We start from the raw sequence: 17866 nt of genomic DNA, 5'->3' as shown, positions 1-17866 counted from the left end.
AGAGATGTCTCTGGGGAACTCAGAAACTGGGGTTCACTGCATGTTACCTTGAGGGTTAGGTTTAGACTGGCAAATTCTTGAGGCGTTTGTTGGCGAGGCCAACCGACTGGTGTGAGAGGGAGCTCTCACAGTTTAAGCTCTGCCAAAGCTCTCACCTGCAGAGGCAGAGGGGTAACAGTGGCTTACGGTTCTGGGCACCTCGAGAAAGCGTCACAGAACCCCTTTAGTTCAACTGGTTGGTTCTCCGCACAGGAGTTAATCTTACCCTGTGAAATGAAGCAAAGTGCAATTTCACAATATATATACACACACATTTGTTTTGAAAGTTAAAGAAGACACTGCACATTTTTTCTTACAAACATATAAATTATTTTATTTACAAAGCCATGTTACAAAAAAAATAATAATAAAGCAAAAAACAAAAAAATACAATCGCTCACTAGAGAATATCTCCAGGCCCGGTGTTGAACCATGGCAGTATCAATCAGATACATGTTTGTTCTGTTTTTCCTTTTTTAAAACTGTAAGCCATAGAATTTACTATTTACACCTACTTTAGACATTTATTCTGCTTACAATTATCACAAGCATGGAATGAATTCTATTTGATACTGCTAACACAGAAAGGTGCAGGACAAAGAATGAAAATACTTAGTGTTACAAAATATGGACTGTAGAAAAGAAATTGACTGTACAAGTATGGCATTATTTTTTTAGAATGATTGGACATGCTTTCTTCAAAAGTTTTCTGGAAAAATTTCTAAAATCTGAAGTAGGAAAGCACAATATAGCAGGTGCAAATTCATTTCTGTGCAACAACAGTTATTTAATATACCCCATGACTGACCAGCTATGCAAAACCCACAGAGTTTTGTTAAAGTGCCATGGGTCAACAGCATAACAAAATATAAGGTGTAAATAGAAAAATTTCATTTTTTTTCTTTTTTTAAAACAATAGATCACTGAGAATCAGCAATAATAGAATATGCTGTATAAACTATTCTCTACAAAGGTCGATCAGCACTATTTACAATTGTTACAACGATACAAAAGAAGGCATACAAGTTATCCAAGTCGCTTTTTTTATTTTTTTTATGGCTGACGGGCCTATGCATTGCGTATGTGTAACAACCAAAGCTTCTGAGCCTATATTGCTGGAAACAAATCACAAGATCTTCAGGCAAAAAGGGAGAAAAAGAACGGCTGAGTGAATGCTACACTAATAATGCATTATAGGCTGGTCCAGTTTATATCCATTTTTAAAAATGTTTATTTCCATTTCACTTTTCAGGCTGAAGTTTTTAATACATATAAAATCAAATAATGCTTCTTTAATGAAGGGAGAAATACCATGGGGTTTTCACTTGACATTTAGCTTTCACCAAATGCTGTTAGGCCTAAGCCAGTTGAAAAAAAATTTAAGCAGCATTCAAAGGTTCGTCTCCAGGTTCCAGCTTTCCAATTAAAAGATGCATGTAAAGAGCTAAAAGTCCTTAAAACGACTGAATTACTCCTTCAGTCACTGACAAGCTTTATTTCTCAGAAGCAGCCACGGAATCCCACAAGCACTATTTTCCCTCTGGAAGCAGAGGGACACTTCATCAATTACAGAGGGTAACTTTGTTACTAAGATTTTTAAATTCCTGCAGTTTTACAACTCAAAATAAATTAAACAACAACATAGTTCTGCTTCTAAAACTGAACAAGACAAAAATTGTGCAAAAATAACAAAGATATGTACACATTTTTCAGTCTGAAGAAATGGTCAATAAAAACATAATTCAAAGAACATTTTAAAAATATAAAACATTGCTTAAACTTTCCTACATTTCATACTGTTTCTGAAACTATTCTGGTCAGCTAGCTCCGAAATATAGTAAAACATAAATTATTACAAAATTAACACTATAAAAATTTACTTTAGGAATATCTTCTAAACTTTTTTCAAAGGTTCTAGCCTCGTTTACAATTCCTTAAACATTTTATAATTCTTAAAATCTGCCTTAAGCCTTCTTTTTTAAAAAAAGAAAAAAGTAATCTCCTTACTATCTGCAGTCTCTCCTTTCCCCAAGATGTAAATAAACCAGCATATAAGTGCACTTTTAACACTGTAGAAATAAAAATGAACTCCTCTGTACTAATGTTCCAGTACCTGGTATCAATTTTCTGATTATAAAATCTACATTTTATATAAAAAAAATCAGTAATCCTATAAGAAACACTGTCAGTGCAATTCTATTGATGCAAACCAATCTGTTCAACTCCTGTCCTTGCAAACCCAAATTGTTTCATGAAGCAAACTAGTAGTATGATTTTAGGAGTCACAACTCCCATCACGATATGGGGAATTTTCATGTTGCGTTCCTACTAACTTTAGCAGGAGTTAGATGTGTAAATCCTCCATATGTTGATTGGAGTACAGACTCCTTAAGAGCCTGATCCTGAGCACTCAGAACTCCCAATGAAGTCAATGGGAGTTATGGGTGCTGAGCATCCATCAAGATTAGTTCTTAAAGTTGCAATGCCCCAGTTGTTACAAACTGCTGAGAAATGCACTAGGTAATATTTTTTTATCCATAAGACAAGCATAAATCCAGAGATTACTGTAGTTTGTAATTAATGACAACAATTTTTGGGGACAATTTAAAATCCAAGACATGAATTAGATTATTTTGGAATGTCCACTGTTACTGCTGTAAGAAACAAAGGGAGCAAAGCAACATTAATAGCTTGAGAAGGCATGAGACAGAACAAAGCAGAATGCACAGATCAGTGGCAAATACAAGCGAGAAACTAAATAATCCACTATTATAGCAGTTTTCTGTAAATTTCATTTAGAACCACAAACTGATAAAAGGTTAAATCCACCTGCAGGACACAGAAAATAAAAACTCTGTGTTGTAGGGTTGCTGAGAGCTAGAGATTATAGGCTGGTTCCTTTTCCTTGCTATGGAAGAGTCCTTATCCTACCAGTCCGATTTGATGTTTTCTAAAAGAGAAACCAGAGCCAGTTTCAAAACCATGAAACATTTCCCAGTACACGTGCTTGTTCATTCAATACTGTAACAACTTTAATAATGCACCTGCTGCTGCAAAGGCTAAAAAAGGAATTTGTTTTTCTTAAATCTCATAACAAGTAAAGTTTAATCTCTTTTGAGAAATAAATTCTCTTTTTTTGAGAAAAACTCATTACATTAGACTCCAGTGAAAAGAAGCTGTATCAAATATTCTGTATGTTTCTCTGTTTCTGTGTGTAGGGTTTAAAAAAAAAAAAAGAGATTCAGTGATACACTGACTTAATGAACACAAGAATCAGGGCAAATGTGAAACAACAAACAGGAGACAGTTCTAAAGAATCTTTTCCTTATACATCACATCCTAGCCTTAGGCAGAAAAGCTGCTGTAATCCCAAATGACATACAATGCATTGTCACCTCTTACTACAGTGATCTGGTTATACATATTTAAAAACCATAATACAATGAGGGATTGAAATATTAAAACATTCAGGTACCTAAAAATATTACAAAGACAAAAAAAAAAAGATTAATTATAAATCTAATGCAGGGATGGATGTTATGGCCAGTAATTCTGGGGAAGTCTGCTTTTAGTTCGCAGCTGACATTAACAGGTAGAAGACATTTTCATGTAAAGTCATCACTTTACCAACTCCATTATGGTTTATTAAAAACTACACAGTGCAGGCTACTGTGACAATATCCTGATTGCTGCAACTTTCAGATACCAGATCAGTTTATGTAATTGACAAAAATCTTACAAAGAGACATTGCCATATAGCGTAAACCTAATATTTGACTTCCAGAGCACTCTGTTGCCAATTCATATTATCAATATTAACCCCAATCATTCAAAAACTCTGAGTCAGGCCCCACTATATCATGAGGTTTAAAAACAACAATATATTTTGGTTTATTTGCATTTAGGGTTCATGTTTTCAAGCTTCAACTGTCACTGTGAGGGCTAGAACCTCACTTTTTTTTAAAATGAAAGCTCAGATTTTCACTTAATGACTAACAGCTGTGGCTTTAGAAAAATCACCAAATATTGCAATGCTTGATAAGACTGCAAGAGCTGGCAACAGTGTAATAGCTTCTGTTTATGTACGACTGCCACAAAATCAATGTTTTGTACTCTTGGGTTCTCACTGGTGGATCCAGTACAGCAGTTAACTAACAAGCCTTATTCCTGGGGTTGTGTATAGATGATGCAGCTGAATGAACAAAACAGGAATTGCCCCTTGAATCAACCAAAAATCTGTATTATGCCTTGTAACAGCTTTTGCCCCTGACTGCTGTTGGCATTTGGATGCCATTCTCTCAAAAATAAAAGCCAGTGTGCAAGGAGAGATTTTCCAGTGCATTTATTTATTATTAGTAGTTCTTCCTCCACGTACTTCCTCCTTTAAATCAGCAAGCAAGGGGGAATAAATTATTTTATTTTAGGTCATATTTTGGCAGTTCATCTCTAGATGATGGTGATTCAGATTATTGTCAATGGGAGAAAATGATGTAAGCTATCAGCATTAGGATTATCACTATTTCTGTTGTTTGTTTCTCTCCTCCCTTGTCTACACGGGGAAAATTGACCAGCATTGACTGCTTTGGGGGTGGCGTTCATATTCCTGAATAAAGTCACTTCTATTCTGGAGGAGACGGTCCATATGGGGAATAGCTATGGGGGACTATCTTATCCTTCTCTAGGGACTTGATACAGTGGGAAAGCTTGTGTGTTCCAATGACCCTGAGAGCTAGGCTGGTGGGAGTTTAACTCCTGGTAGGGCTGTCCAAGCTGGACATGTCAAAGGGTAGGGACCAAATGAAAAGCAGTCCACAGGTCCTCCAGGTTGAGCAACAGGCCAACAACCTGCCCTCTCAAACAAGCTGCATTATACAAACACAACAAGGTAGTCATTCCAGCAAAGAGTATGATAGAGAGGGATGGCAGAACGTTGTTCATGCCCTGAGCGATGTCTGATGGTGTGGGAAGGAGTCAGATTCAGAGTGGTTTGTATGGCTATGACAGTCAATTTCCTTGTGTAGACAAGCCCTTGTCTTCTCCTCTCTAACATTTCTCTGTCCTACTACTCTCTGCTGTAACTGCATCAGCCTAGTCAGTTTCCTTTTGCAGTGAGTTTTGTGTGTAAAGCACTGTTTCAGCTGCTGCTGGCTGGTGTTCCACCACATCAGAGACAGCTGGCCAGGCAAATGACAAATTGATTGGGCAGTGGTGTGGGTGACCAACAATATGCAGGAAACTCACCATTCATACACACTTTGGGAGCGATAAACAGCTGCAAAAAGAATCTTAATGAGGGGGAAAAAATCTAATAATTTATAAAAGGAGGATTAAATCTACAGAGGACAAAGATTAAAAATATAATTTAATACATAAAACGATTCAAACATTATTTGACGGAGTATCTGGTATTTGATTACTTAAGTGCACTTTTGCTTAGAAAACAACCACCCCAAACTTACTTGTCTGTTGTGTACTGGGTTTGATGTACTTGAAGGACTGGATTGTGACAAAGCTACACTGCTATTTTTTCCAATCTGAAAGACATTAATTGAATAGTATTGAAAGGCACATTGTTGTCAGATGCATGGAAAGCCTGTATTGGCCTTGTTTTCTTTCATGTTGAAAGCACCTTTTACATTTATTTAGAAAACAGAGGTAACATTGCTACTGTCTATTGAAAAACAAATTTCTTTAGATATAATCCTAGTGATCTCAGTGAACCTGTTAAAGGCAGGCAAACGTAGTTACACTTCACAAAGCACATAAACACTAACTGGAACAGTATGGGACAGAAAAACAACAAATCAGACGGACCCTCTGTCTAGCTCTGTAGTGACTCGACTTTTGACTTGTGGGCTACAAGCTGATTTCAGACTGATGCACTGGGCTGCAGCTAATCTATTGCAGCACCTCAAGCTAGTGGACACATTGCAAAGGCATCAAGCTGCTGAGTCTTCAGTAATCCTTTGGATTTCTGACCTCAACATTTATTACATTTTCCTGTGTGTCTTGGTCAACGTCCAGTACTTGTCCCTGTGAATCTGCAGCCCTAACATCTGCAAATGGGAAGTGCTGTATTATACTCTGTTACTTCTGACTGTTGTGTAGGGGTACACTTATGACTATTTTGATTACACTGTTGAATTTTAGAATGGAGGAAGATACTTTGCATACCCCTAGTTTAATGTTTACACCCTTAAACACCCTTTTGTTACACGTTGTCTAACAAAATCCTTTTAAAGTATAGTCAAGGTTGCGGCTTTTGCTTCTGTCTTTTGTATAGTTTATTCTACATATTAATCACCCTCTGCGTAAAGCAAGGTATCCCAATGCCCCTTAAGTTCCTTTCCTTATTTTTAGCTTCAGTTTGCATCCTGAGTCTGTTACTTTCATAAATAGGTTTGTTGCATCCATTCCTTTATATTGTACCTTTCAGCATTATAGACTCTTTACAGACCCTTGCAATTGCTTCTTTTCTAGCTATTTCTCATAGATATATATGTTGTCTCAACTGCACAGAGCCCTCTCTGTCATGTTTGTTGTTTCCTTCTACATGTTTATTTCCCAGTACAGAGTATCAAAGCCATAACACATGTTGATTCAGAGCAAATCCTTCCCTCTGCTAGTTGGTCAGAGGAAAAAGGGAAGAGAGCATTTTTCAATCAGACTGACATGGTCCTTCTACGGTGCACAAGAAGGTATAGCCAGATTCATTTATTAGCTCAGTGGACAGGGAGTTTGCATTGCACTTGAGGAGAGGGACACTTACATGCTTTCTTCTATATACGTTGTATTAGCCTGCTCACCTACCCAATGCTTCCTTCTGCCTCCATCTACTGGGGCAGGGTTGTTTAATGGTAGGGCATGTTTTTGCACAGAATATGTTAGAATGTCTGATTATAAAAAGAGTGATGGAAAAGGTATTAAATCTCTTCTCCATGTGCCCCATAACTGGGGATTATGATCCATATTATACCATGCCTTACAGTGCCTGGATTCAGTGGGCTGAGCTACGGCCACTGCTTCACGATTCTATCCATAGCATGCTTTCTGTTTAACTCTGACCCTGTTAGTTATTTTCAAATGGTCTGAAAAGGGTTTCAAATGTGGGGAAGTTGTGTGTGTATGAGAGTATGAGGTAGACACAGCTGAGAGAGGACAAACTATGAACCTGATCCGTGTGTCCAAATGAGCTGTGTTTGGTGCCGGATGCAGGGGGAGAGTAGGGCAGGGCAGAAAGGTAGTTTCAAGCCACCTTTCTAATCCCTCATATCCTGCGGCTGGCTGGGTCCTGGTTTGGACTCTGGCATAACAGTGCAGGTGTCTGGGGATTGCTAGAGCGCACACTGCTCAGTCCACACTGCCCTGCCCTGGTACACTCTTGTGCTGGGATTGGGAGGCTCAGAGCACATGGGATAGAGCTGGCTACATGGAATGACACCATTTGAAGTCTTTCCTATACAAAGAGTATCACCAGCTGCTTGATATGGGCAGCACAAAGCCTCCAGAACCCAGTGCAGAGAATCTGACCCCAGGAGTGTAAATTTGCAGTGAGATCACTTTACTGGACCACAGAGTTTTTTTGAGAGTCAGTGCAACGTAATGTGTAGACACGTATTTAGATAAAATTTAGTCAAAATATTATTATAAAATTGTCCATGGCACATCCCAGGGTTTGCCTGGATGCCAGTGCTCTGTTAGGTTTTTCTCTCTCTCTCTATATATTATACCATGCCTTACAGTGCCCTAGCAGTGCAGTATACAGGCATTTATAACCACTCAGTACTGGGGAATGTTGTCTTTTTAAGCCTCAGGAGCATTTTCTCTGAGGATGCAGGGATCACATATGCTTATCCTGGATTGGTACTGGTGTGTGGCTGACAAACACATTTGGAACAGGTAATTTACCAGAGCAATGAATTTCATTGTCAAACCGTCTCGATTTTATAACATTCATTGGGGAAGAAGCAAAGGTCTCTCTCCTGAGTGGAGTGAGACACACACTGAAGATCAGTGACTGTTTCCTTTTCCTTGCTGCTCGTGGCAGAAGGGATATGAGAGGGTATGGGGTTGGTCAGAGTTGAGTTGGGTTGCGTTTTTACCAGCTTTGTGGCCTTTTTCCCTTTTCCCCCAGGTCCTATCTTTTGTTGTTTGTCCACTCCACACATTTATCAGGGCTTGGTCTTTGTCTCAGTCCTACCTGTTCATGACATTGACCTTTTTCCTCGGGGCTGTTTTGACTCAATCTTGGTGCCTCTATGCACGTTATCCAAAACAAGTCCTCTCTTTTACTCGTATCAGAGACAAGTCTGATGTATGGTTACAGACCTTCCCAGTACTGCATGCAGATAACCAGTGCCTGACATCTACAATCAGTAATGGAATAAGCTGAGCGCATAGGTTGTTTACAGAGTACTGCAACATGTAAACACTTTTCCTAGCCACTGAAGGCATCATCATGTCAAGTCCACAGCAGGGAGCTGTAGGATACTATCAGGAGAATGATATGAAAAATTCATTATAGCCAATTTTCAAATTAAACTAAGATCTGTTTAACTCCTCCCCCACTTACAACGCTTAGAACTGGTAAGTCTTTTCATTGGTAAGTCTCATTGCTCTTTACAATGGTGGGTGATCATTATGCCCCCATTTTACAGATGAGGAAACAGACATTGAGAGGTGTGGTGACTTGTTCTAGGGCAGGGGTCCCCAACGCAGTGCCCGTGGGTGCTGCGGTGCCTGTGGGTGCCATGGCACCTGCCAGGGCATTTTTGTGCGCCCGCAGGACACCCCACTGCCGAAATGCCACCGAGAAGAGATGCCGTTTCTTAGTGGCATTTGGGCGGGGGCGCTTCTCCCTGCTGCTGCTTTTTGGCGGTGGCATTTCGGCGGCAGGGTGTCTGGCGCTCGCCACAGTCTTCTGGGAATAGCAATATGCTATTCCCACAACAAAGGTTGGGGACCACTGTCCTCGGGTGAGTCAGTGGCACATCTGGGAGTAGAACCCAGGCCTCTTGACTCCCGTTCATTTAATGCTCCTGCGAAAGTGATAACACAGGAGACGGAATCCTTGGTGTATAAACAGAACAGATTAACCATGTGGGTTGCAGCAGCATGAGCTTCCTCACACAGCTCTGCTGGTAGTGCTTAACCCTGACACGGAGGGATTACTTCCAAGAGTGGGAGGGTAGTTCAGAGTCACAGCCCGTCTGGTCCATGGCACTCTACTGTGATGGGTAGTAAAAGGGTTTCAGTCGTGGTGGTGCGTTCTTGGTGATAGGGACAACTTTACACAGGAATTAGAGTGAGGCCAGCTATCAGTTTATTCCACATATAAACCGGTCTATTTCACAGCCATCAAAAGATAAAGCTTTCAGATACTGCTTCCCTGGGCCAGATTTGAGGTAGATGTGAAGAGCTCCACACCCTATCACCAGTCACCTGAGCCCTTCAGTGCCCTGCCCCTTGCTCTCTTATTATAAGGGGAGACCTACAAAATGCCAACTCTACATCAGGGAACAGCAGCAAGATTCCCTGTAACACTAATCTGTCGTAGAATTCTAGAAACACAAATACTGTAAGAACACAGCCTGTCAAGAATCAATTCAGCTTTAAACTGGCTTTGAACTTTTCCAACAGAAGACCTCATCCCCCAGCTTTTTCAATAGTCACACGTGAGGCGAATAAAGTTATTCAGTTGCTATATTTAGATAGTTACAAGTTTAGATTTGTATGTAACATAAATACATGCAGTATGTAATGTGCACAGTCTTTATTATGTACCCATACTTCTGCCTCCTTGTTGCAAAGATGATTAGTTGCCAGTTACACTGAGTTCCATCATAATCACCTATAGTGTACTTAGTTCCCAAGGTAATGTTTTAAAGTGGAACTGTAATTACACTTATATAAATATTGTATGATGCTTAAATATCCATGTTCCTAAGACATTTATTCCATGTACTTAACCTCTTACTCTAGGGAAGTTTATCGGTACATATTAGTCTCACATTTACAAATATTCAGATAAGACAGGCCCTATGGTTCATATTATTTTGTTGTTTTACATAGTGCCATCCTTGTGCGTGGTGCTTTACAATAATAATATTACTTCAACAGTGCTTCACATATTCAAAGCAATGTACAAATATTAACTAATCCTCACAACATCCTTGGGAGGTAGTTTAGTACTATCCTCATTTGACAGCTTAGGGCAGTGGTTCTCAACCTTTCCAGACTACTCCTTTCAGGAGTTTGATTTGTCTTGTGTACCCCAAGTTTCACCTCACTTAAAAGCTACTTGCTTACAAAATCAGATGTAAAAATACAAAAGTGTCACAGAACTGAAAAATTGTTCACTTTTTCATTTTGTGTGTATGAAATTTTAGTTTGTACTGACATTGCTAGTGCTTTTTATGTAGCCTGTTGTAAAACTAGGCAAATATCTACATGAGTTGATGTACCCCCTGGAAGATCTCTGTGTACCCCTGGTTTGAGAACCACTGGCTTAGGAGACTGAAGCACAAGTGAAAGTGCAAGGTCACACACCAACTCAGTGAGAGAGCTGGGATTAAAACTCAGGACTTCCCAAGTTTGACCCCCACATTCATTTCTCCAAACCATGCTACTTACTGACACTCAGGCAGAAGGTGACAGGTCCCTGCTCCCAAGATCTTATGTGTACCAATATTCTGTAATAACATCATCTATAGTCTGACCCTCCTCCCTTTTGAGATATTAAAAGTTTCTTGTATCTAAGGCATCCCAGTATTTTGGGGGCACATATTTCAAAAGCACTGGCATGGAGATGGGAAGCTAAGGCTGATATATAGGGTGTTCCAATGGTTGTCTGGGGAGGAAGTTAAATCCAGGCCACTTGGACAGAGCTAAATGCTTAAGCTATGTGATCAACCACAAATGAAAAACAATGCCATTATCCCCCGCAAAGAAATAAAATTATCCATTTTCAAAAGCCAAAATAAACAATCTCTTTGTAGGTTATGTAATTATTGTAGCTCTACTGGTAGCAGGAGAGAGAAAATATATAATGGTGCCCTCCCTTGGGGCTCTTTACTCTGCCCACTACACCCTGAGAGCCCTATTCGTCCTCTTTTCCCATTTCTGTGCTGCTCCTATGTATGGAATGCCCTTCCCAAACCATCCTCTATTCATTCACGTTCCCTTTAAAAACTCACTTCTGCAATATCCATATGGAGGGAGAGTTTTCATTTAAAACAAAACAAAAAGCCTCACGCAAAGCTATCCCCATTTCTGGGTTTTGCAGTTGTCCTGTCTTCTACAGCTCTCTCTCCTTTCTAGACCAGTGGTTTTCAACCTTTTTTCATTTGCAGACCCCTAAACAATTTCAAATGGAGGTGCAGACCCTTTGGAAATCTTAAACATAGGGGTCCGCAGACCACAGATTGAAAACCACTGTTCTAGACTGAAACCCCGCATGGAAGGGACTAGCTTTGTGTGCACTGCATACAAATAATAAATCATAATAAAGGTTTTATCGGTATGCATTTGGCCACAATTTATTTATTCTCACACCTTACACTTTTGCCCTCATATGGCGCCATTTTCTCCAAGGATTTCAAAGTTCTATAATTAGTGGCAATTCTCCATCCTAGATTTAGGTGGGCCACCCTAACCGACTTTATTTGATTCTGTTTATTTAGATATTTAAAAACTGCCTTGAATTCAGTGCTCTGAGCACATGCACATTAAAACAATAACCAACTGCTCAGTAAAGGTGCTTTGGAAATTGCGTCATACATCTCTGCTTTGGCTACCAGAATGTTCAATGAAATGCCCTCCATGGAGGTTCTGCTGCTTTGGAGCCCTCTGGTGGAATCTGTGTTACATACAATCCGTGGCAACAAAGCAAGTTCAAGGGGGAAACTGTGCTGTTAAACAGCCATGAATGGTGCACAGAACTGTGATTAAGATGAATTTATTTTACTTTGACTTAAGTTTTCCTACTTCTGATTGGGGAACAGCATCAAGGATCTAAGGGTGGCTGTTCCATTGTTTCAATGTAAGCAAAAAAGAAAAAAGCTTCTGACCACACCCCGTCTCCCCACTGAAAAATGTAAATACTACCAGTTGATAGATGGGGAAGACACAGGCAGTTCACAGATCAGGCACAGAAATTTGATGATTTGCCTAAGGTCACAAAGCAAATCAGTGACAGATCTGGGAGGAAACAGACCCCAGCAACAGAACTTAGAGGGACTGACAATCAGCTACCTGCTCTAAGAGACAAACTGTTCAGAATTTGTCACCCAATTAAAGTGAAAAGGGAAAACCCCTTAACATTGCTATTTATAAAAGCAATTAAAATCAAATGAAGATACAGGTTATTGTGGAAATAAATGCTAATTTTACAAATACCAGCTCAATGTATTAAAATAGCTATAGTAATTAACTAGTGTATCACAACCTTTTCAATATCATGACCCCATGTTACAATTATAGCATAGGGTTCCCAAACTGCCATCTATCCATAAAGAGAGAGAGTATGGCCTTAACTCTCCCCTCGCTCCCCCAGCCTTGTTTGTGACCCCCGACGGTGAGAACCCATGAACTAGTTTATATCACATGGAGTTTCTTTTAACAAGTAAAAAAACCGAGGAGTACTTGTGGCACCTTAGAGACTAACAAACTTATTTGGGCATAAGCTTTTGTGGGCTAAAACCCACTTCATCGGATGCATGTAGTGGAAAATACAGTAGGAAAATATATATACACAGAGAACATGAAAAAATGGGTGTTGCCATACCAACTGTAATGAGACCAATCAATTAAGGTGGGCTATTATCAGCAGGAGAAAAAAAAACCTTTTGTAGTGATAATCAGGATGGCCCATTTCCAACAGTTGACAAGAAGGTGTGAGTAACAGTAGGGGAAAAAAATTAGCATGGGGAAATAGTTTTTACTTTGTGTAATGACCCATCCCCTCCCAATCTCTATTCAAGCCTAATTTAATGGTGTCCAGTTTGCAAATTAATTCCAATTCTGCAGTCTCTCGTTGGAGTCTGTTTTTGAAGTTTTTTTGTTGGAGAATTGCGACTTTTAGGTCTGAAATTGAGTGACCACGGAGGTTGAAGTGTTCTCTGACTGGTTTCTGAATGTTATAATTCTTGATGTCTGATTTATGTCCATTTATTCTTTTGCGTAGATATTGTCCGGTTTGGCCAATGTACATGGCATTGCTGGCACATGATGGCATATATGGCAGGTGATGGCAGGTGAACGAGCCTCTTATGGTGTGGCTGATGTGATTAGGTCCTATGATGGTGTCCCTTGAATAGATATGTGGACAGAGCTGGCAACAGGGTTTGTTGCAAGGATAAGTTCTTGGGTTAGTGTTTTTGTTGTGTGGTGTGTGGTTGCTGGTGAGTATTTGCTTCAGGTTGGGTGGCTGTCTGTAAGCGAGGACTGGCCCGTCTCCCAAGACCTGTGAGAGTGAGGGATCGTCCTTCAGGATAGGTTGTAGATCCTTGACGATGTGCTGGAGAGGTTTTAGCTGGGGGCTGAAAGTGACGGCTAGTGGCATTCTGTTACTTTCTTTGTTGGGCCTGTCCTGGAGTAGGTGACTTCTGGGTACTCTTCTGGCTCTGTCAATCTGTTTTTTCACTTCATCAGGTGGGTACTGTAGTTTTAAGAATGCTTGATAGAGATCTTGTAGGTGTTTGTCTCTGTCTGAGGGGTTGGAGCAAATGCGGTTGTGTCGTAGAGCTTGGCTGTAGACAATAGATCATGTGGTGTGGTCTGGATGAAAGCTGGAGGCATATAGGTAAGTACAGCGGTCAGTAGGTTTCCGGTATAGGGTGGCGTTTATGTGGCCATCGCTTATTAGCACTATAGTGTCCAGGAAGTGGATCTCATGTGTGGACTGGTCCAGGCTGAGGTTGATGGTGGGATGGAAATTGTTGAAATCATGGTGGAGTTCCTCAAGGGCTTCTTTTCCGTGGGTCCAGATGATGAGGATGTCATCAATGTAGCGTAAGTAGAGGGGCATTAAGGGACGAGAGCTGAGGAAGCGTTGTTCTAAGTCAGCCATAAAAATGTTGGCATACTGTGGGGTCATGCGGTTACCCATAGCAGTGCCACTGACTTGAAGGTATACATTGTCCCAAAATGTGAAACAGTTGTGGGTGAGGACAAAGTCACAAAGTTCAGTCACCAGGTTTGCCGTGACATAATCGGAGATACTGTTCCTGATGGCTTGTAGTCCATCTTTGTGTTGAATGTTGGTGAAGAGAGCTTCTACATCCATAGTGGCTAGGATGGTGTTTCCAGGAAGATCACCGATGGATTGTAGTTTCCTCAGGAAGTCAGTGGTGTCTCAAAGATAGCTGGGAGTGCTGGTAGCGTAGGGCCTGAGGAGGGAGTCTACATAGCCAGACAATCCTGCTGTCAGGGTGCCAATGCCTGAGATGATGGGGCGTTCAGGATTTCCAGATTTCTGGATCTTGGGGAGCAGACAGAATACCCCTCGTCATGGTTCTAGGAGTCTGTCTGTGCAAATTTGTTCCTGTGCTTTTTCAGGGAGTTTCTTGAGCAAATGGTGTAGTTTCTTTTGGTAACCCTCAGTGGGATCAGAGGGATAATGGCCTGTAGAAAGTGGTGTTGGAGAGCTGCCTAGCAGCCTCTTGTTCATATTCCAACCTATTCATGATGACGACAGCACCTCCTTTGTCAGCCTTTTTGATTATGATGTCAGAGTTGTTCCTGAGGCTGTGGATGGTGTTCTGTTCTGCACCGACGTGCACGGGCTGAAATTGTTGAAAAGCAGCATCACTTGCACCAAAACCTCAGCTCGTGCACGTCGGTAGAAGCACTCTAGGTAGAAGTCCAGTCTGTTGTTTTGACACCCATTTTTTCATGTTCTCGCTGTATATATATCTTCCTACTGTATTTTCCCCTGCATGCATCCGATGAAGTGGGTTTTAGCCCACAAAAGCTTATGCCCAAATATATTTGTTAGTTTCTAAAGTGCAACAAGTAAGTACTCCTTGGTTTTTTTGCTGATACAGACTACCATGGCTACCACTCTGAAACCTTTTAACAAGTTTCTTTTAAGCCCTTTTACTACTTTGTTTTCTGTAATAAGTGCACTGTGGATTGTTCCAACAGTCACAGTATTCTGTGAAAACTACCATTCCATCTCTTTTAAATATGTTGATCTGAATTATCCAGTCATGATGTTTAAAGCAGTCACTATGCTTTGTGTGTAATGCATACAATTTAAAAATTATTTGAGCATTAATAAAAACAAATTAGAATGTTTTTAAAACAAATCCACATGTAAAGCAAACTTCCATTCTCCTAGTTCCAACTGTGAAATAAGTCTATTTTATTAGCTTTATTGAGTTCACTAATCGAAAAGTTACTGTACACCAGAATAAGGACTGTTGTCTAATAAAGGGGATCCTAACTCGCAGAACCGATGTCATCACCAGTCTTTGAACAATTCATTTAGGAGCCAACCCCCTAAAAAGGGAGTGAATGAGTAGTTCTGCTCAAAGGGGAAAACGAGTTTGGTTTAGGTCAGGAATCAGAAAGATGCTGAGAGCACAAAACAGCCACTGAATCCATGGGAGTGACTGGTACTCTCCACCTTTCAGCAGCAGGCCTTTATTTTGCATGTGTTTATGAAAAAAAAAACAAAACGCTCCAAAAGCAAAACATCTGTATATAAAGAAACCAAATCTGATGAGCTGTGCAGTGGATGAGCTATACTGAGATAGATTACATATTGAATTTGCATGCACTGTACCAAGCCATGAACAAAGAGCAGGAATTAACTTCTGAAATTAACTTCCCCATCCTTCCCCCTCAATTTAAGATCTAAAACATAAATGGCTAGTTGTAAAGTTGCATTAGAACTGTTATCACTTGTAAAACAAAAATATTTGAATAAAGTATCACAAAGGTGTTTTGCACACTTGAACCTCCTTTCCAGACTGGGTTCAAAACAAATGCAAAAACGTTTTTGCATCAGCCTAAACAGCAAGTCAGAAGATGAAAAACAGAGTCTGAGACAATTGTAAAACCTGTTCTCTCACAATTCAATACATTTCAAATAAGGCAAACGACCTGCAGAGAAGTAACTGGAAGAATCCCTTACCTGGCGAGAGAGCGAGCTGTTTGGAGGATCTGGCACCGTAGAAATAAGGTTGGCAGTGCTCTTTTTGTGAACACTATTCATACCAGGCATTTTAGTGATTTTACAGGCTTTGCTACTAGTACTAGAGTTTTTACGTTTTTTTCCATCTGATTTGTCAAAAGAAAGGGGTAGAGAAGACACTGCATTATGTGCTGCCAGGGAATGGTCCCCTGAATGGTGCACAAAGGAGGATACAGACAAATTAGAGGAGTCAATACTGCTTACTACCATGCTCATGTGTTTTACTGAGTCAGTTGAGCTACTTGCTAATGAAGTCCGTCCTGAGGGCTCCGATTTGGCACTGAGTGGGCTTGTTCCATTGTTTGTATTGTGTACAGACATACTGTTATAGGAAGATGTAGCCTGATAGGAGTTCAAAGTTGAACTAGAATTCAGGACACAGTTCTTTTTGTGGGACCCTGAAAATGAAGACGAGGAGGATGTCTGCAAAGATAATGAAGAGGAAGAAGACGGTGACTTTTTCTTTTTGTTACTTGAAGATTCATCGCTACGAGACGATAGGTCTTTGACTTTTGAGGATTTGCTGGTTTTTGTTTTGGATGGTTTGTGGGATGGGGAAGGGATGACTGCTGGCACTGGTGACACAGCTGATGGTGCCTTAAAAGTTGAGTCCATGATACTTAAACTTGCGGCCACATGAGGAAAAGCTGTGGTGTGTGACACAATGGAATTCGTATCCGACGCTGTCACAAAGGCTGTGTTCGATAACATGGCTGATGTCATTATGTAAGAAGATGTGATTCTTGAGCTGATGGGTGTTGAAGGAATATACACTGCATTGGGGTTGCTGAAAGGCTGTAAAACCGATGCTGGAAAAGGGGTGGTGATATGTGCTGCTGGAGAAGGCATGGGGCTATCTGCTGCAGGAGGGATTTTCCTAAATATGAAAAAGAAAAACATTGAGGTTCAGATTTTTTATTTTTCATCCAATCTGATAGGTTCAATTTGAGCAATGCAGATAGGAAGAGTTTTCCTGGATAGATCAAACTACGAAAAAAAAATCTAATTCTAAATACTGTCCCTCGTGACCATGTAAATTTTAACTCCAATACCACAGACTATTTTGTGTCAGTTTAAAATGTCTCTTTTTTAAACGCATAGTTCTAATGTTAGGTGCTTTGTGATTCAACCTAAAATAAATATGCACACACATTTTATTACTATAATAATTTCCTAAACATGGATCTTAATTTATATTTTCCCAAAGCGTAGTTTCAAATCAGGAGTATTGAGCTGATGCTGAAGGAAGTGGGGGAGTAATACACAGGCCTGAGCAGAGAATTATGCTGTGTAAACTTCCCCAAACAACACTGCTAATGCCTCTTAATCCTGCCTGCAATACACCTGCTAATCTAGATCCGGGCTTCACTTCAGCAAAAAGTGCTAAGTGAAAATTCTGAGTTCAATGTTTCAATTAAATAATTTTATTCCAAATTTAATTTCCTGTTTCCTTCCCCACCTTACAAAATAACCCAGAGATACCACAAAGCTCAATCACATGACTCTCAACCTCTAACCATAACGTTTAAAAGTATTACATTTGTTTTTCTTGAAAGTATTCAAAGGCTGGATTAGTGGGACAGTTCAACATTAACCTGAATTTACAGGTCAGATCAACGAGGGGTGGGA

General features: G+C 40.2%; 1 protein-coding gene across 10 annotated transcripts in view; it reads right to left on the bottom strand.

Annotated features, from left to right (window-relative positions):
* Positions 1 to 345: 345 nt before the first annotated feature.
* Positions 346 to 17866, bottom strand: part of ATXN7L1 (ataxin 7 like 1) — a 197761-nt gene continuing 180240 nt past the window's right edge. For 8 of the 10 annotated variants that reach the window (XM_037889154.2, XM_037889156.2, XM_027827041.3 and 5 more), the window contains 3 exons: positions 16178 to 17114; positions 5499 to 5573; positions 346 to 2989 (listed from right to left, as the gene is read on the bottom strand). In XM_037889154.2, the coding sequence (XP_037745082.1) occupies positions 2948 to 2989; positions 5499 to 5573; positions 16178 to 17114 (1054 nt within the window). In that variant the 3' untranslated portion in view covers positions 346 to 2947. Of the gene's footprint in view, positions 2990 to 5494; positions 5574 to 16177; positions 17115 to 17866 lie in introns of all 10 variants that reach the window. The other 2 variants (XM_043551717.1, XM_037889155.2) reach the window with 2 other exon arrangements.

Source organism: Chelonia mydas, chromosome 1 (assembly GCF_015237465.2).
Source record: "Chelonia mydas isolate rCheMyd1 chromosome 1, rCheMyd1.pri.v2, whole genome shotgun sequence".
In the NCBI taxonomy this organism is placed as follows: Eukaryota; Metazoa; Chordata; order Testudines; family Cheloniidae; genus Chelonia; species Chelonia mydas.
This window is presented reverse-complemented; position numbering and strand designations above follow the sequence as displayed.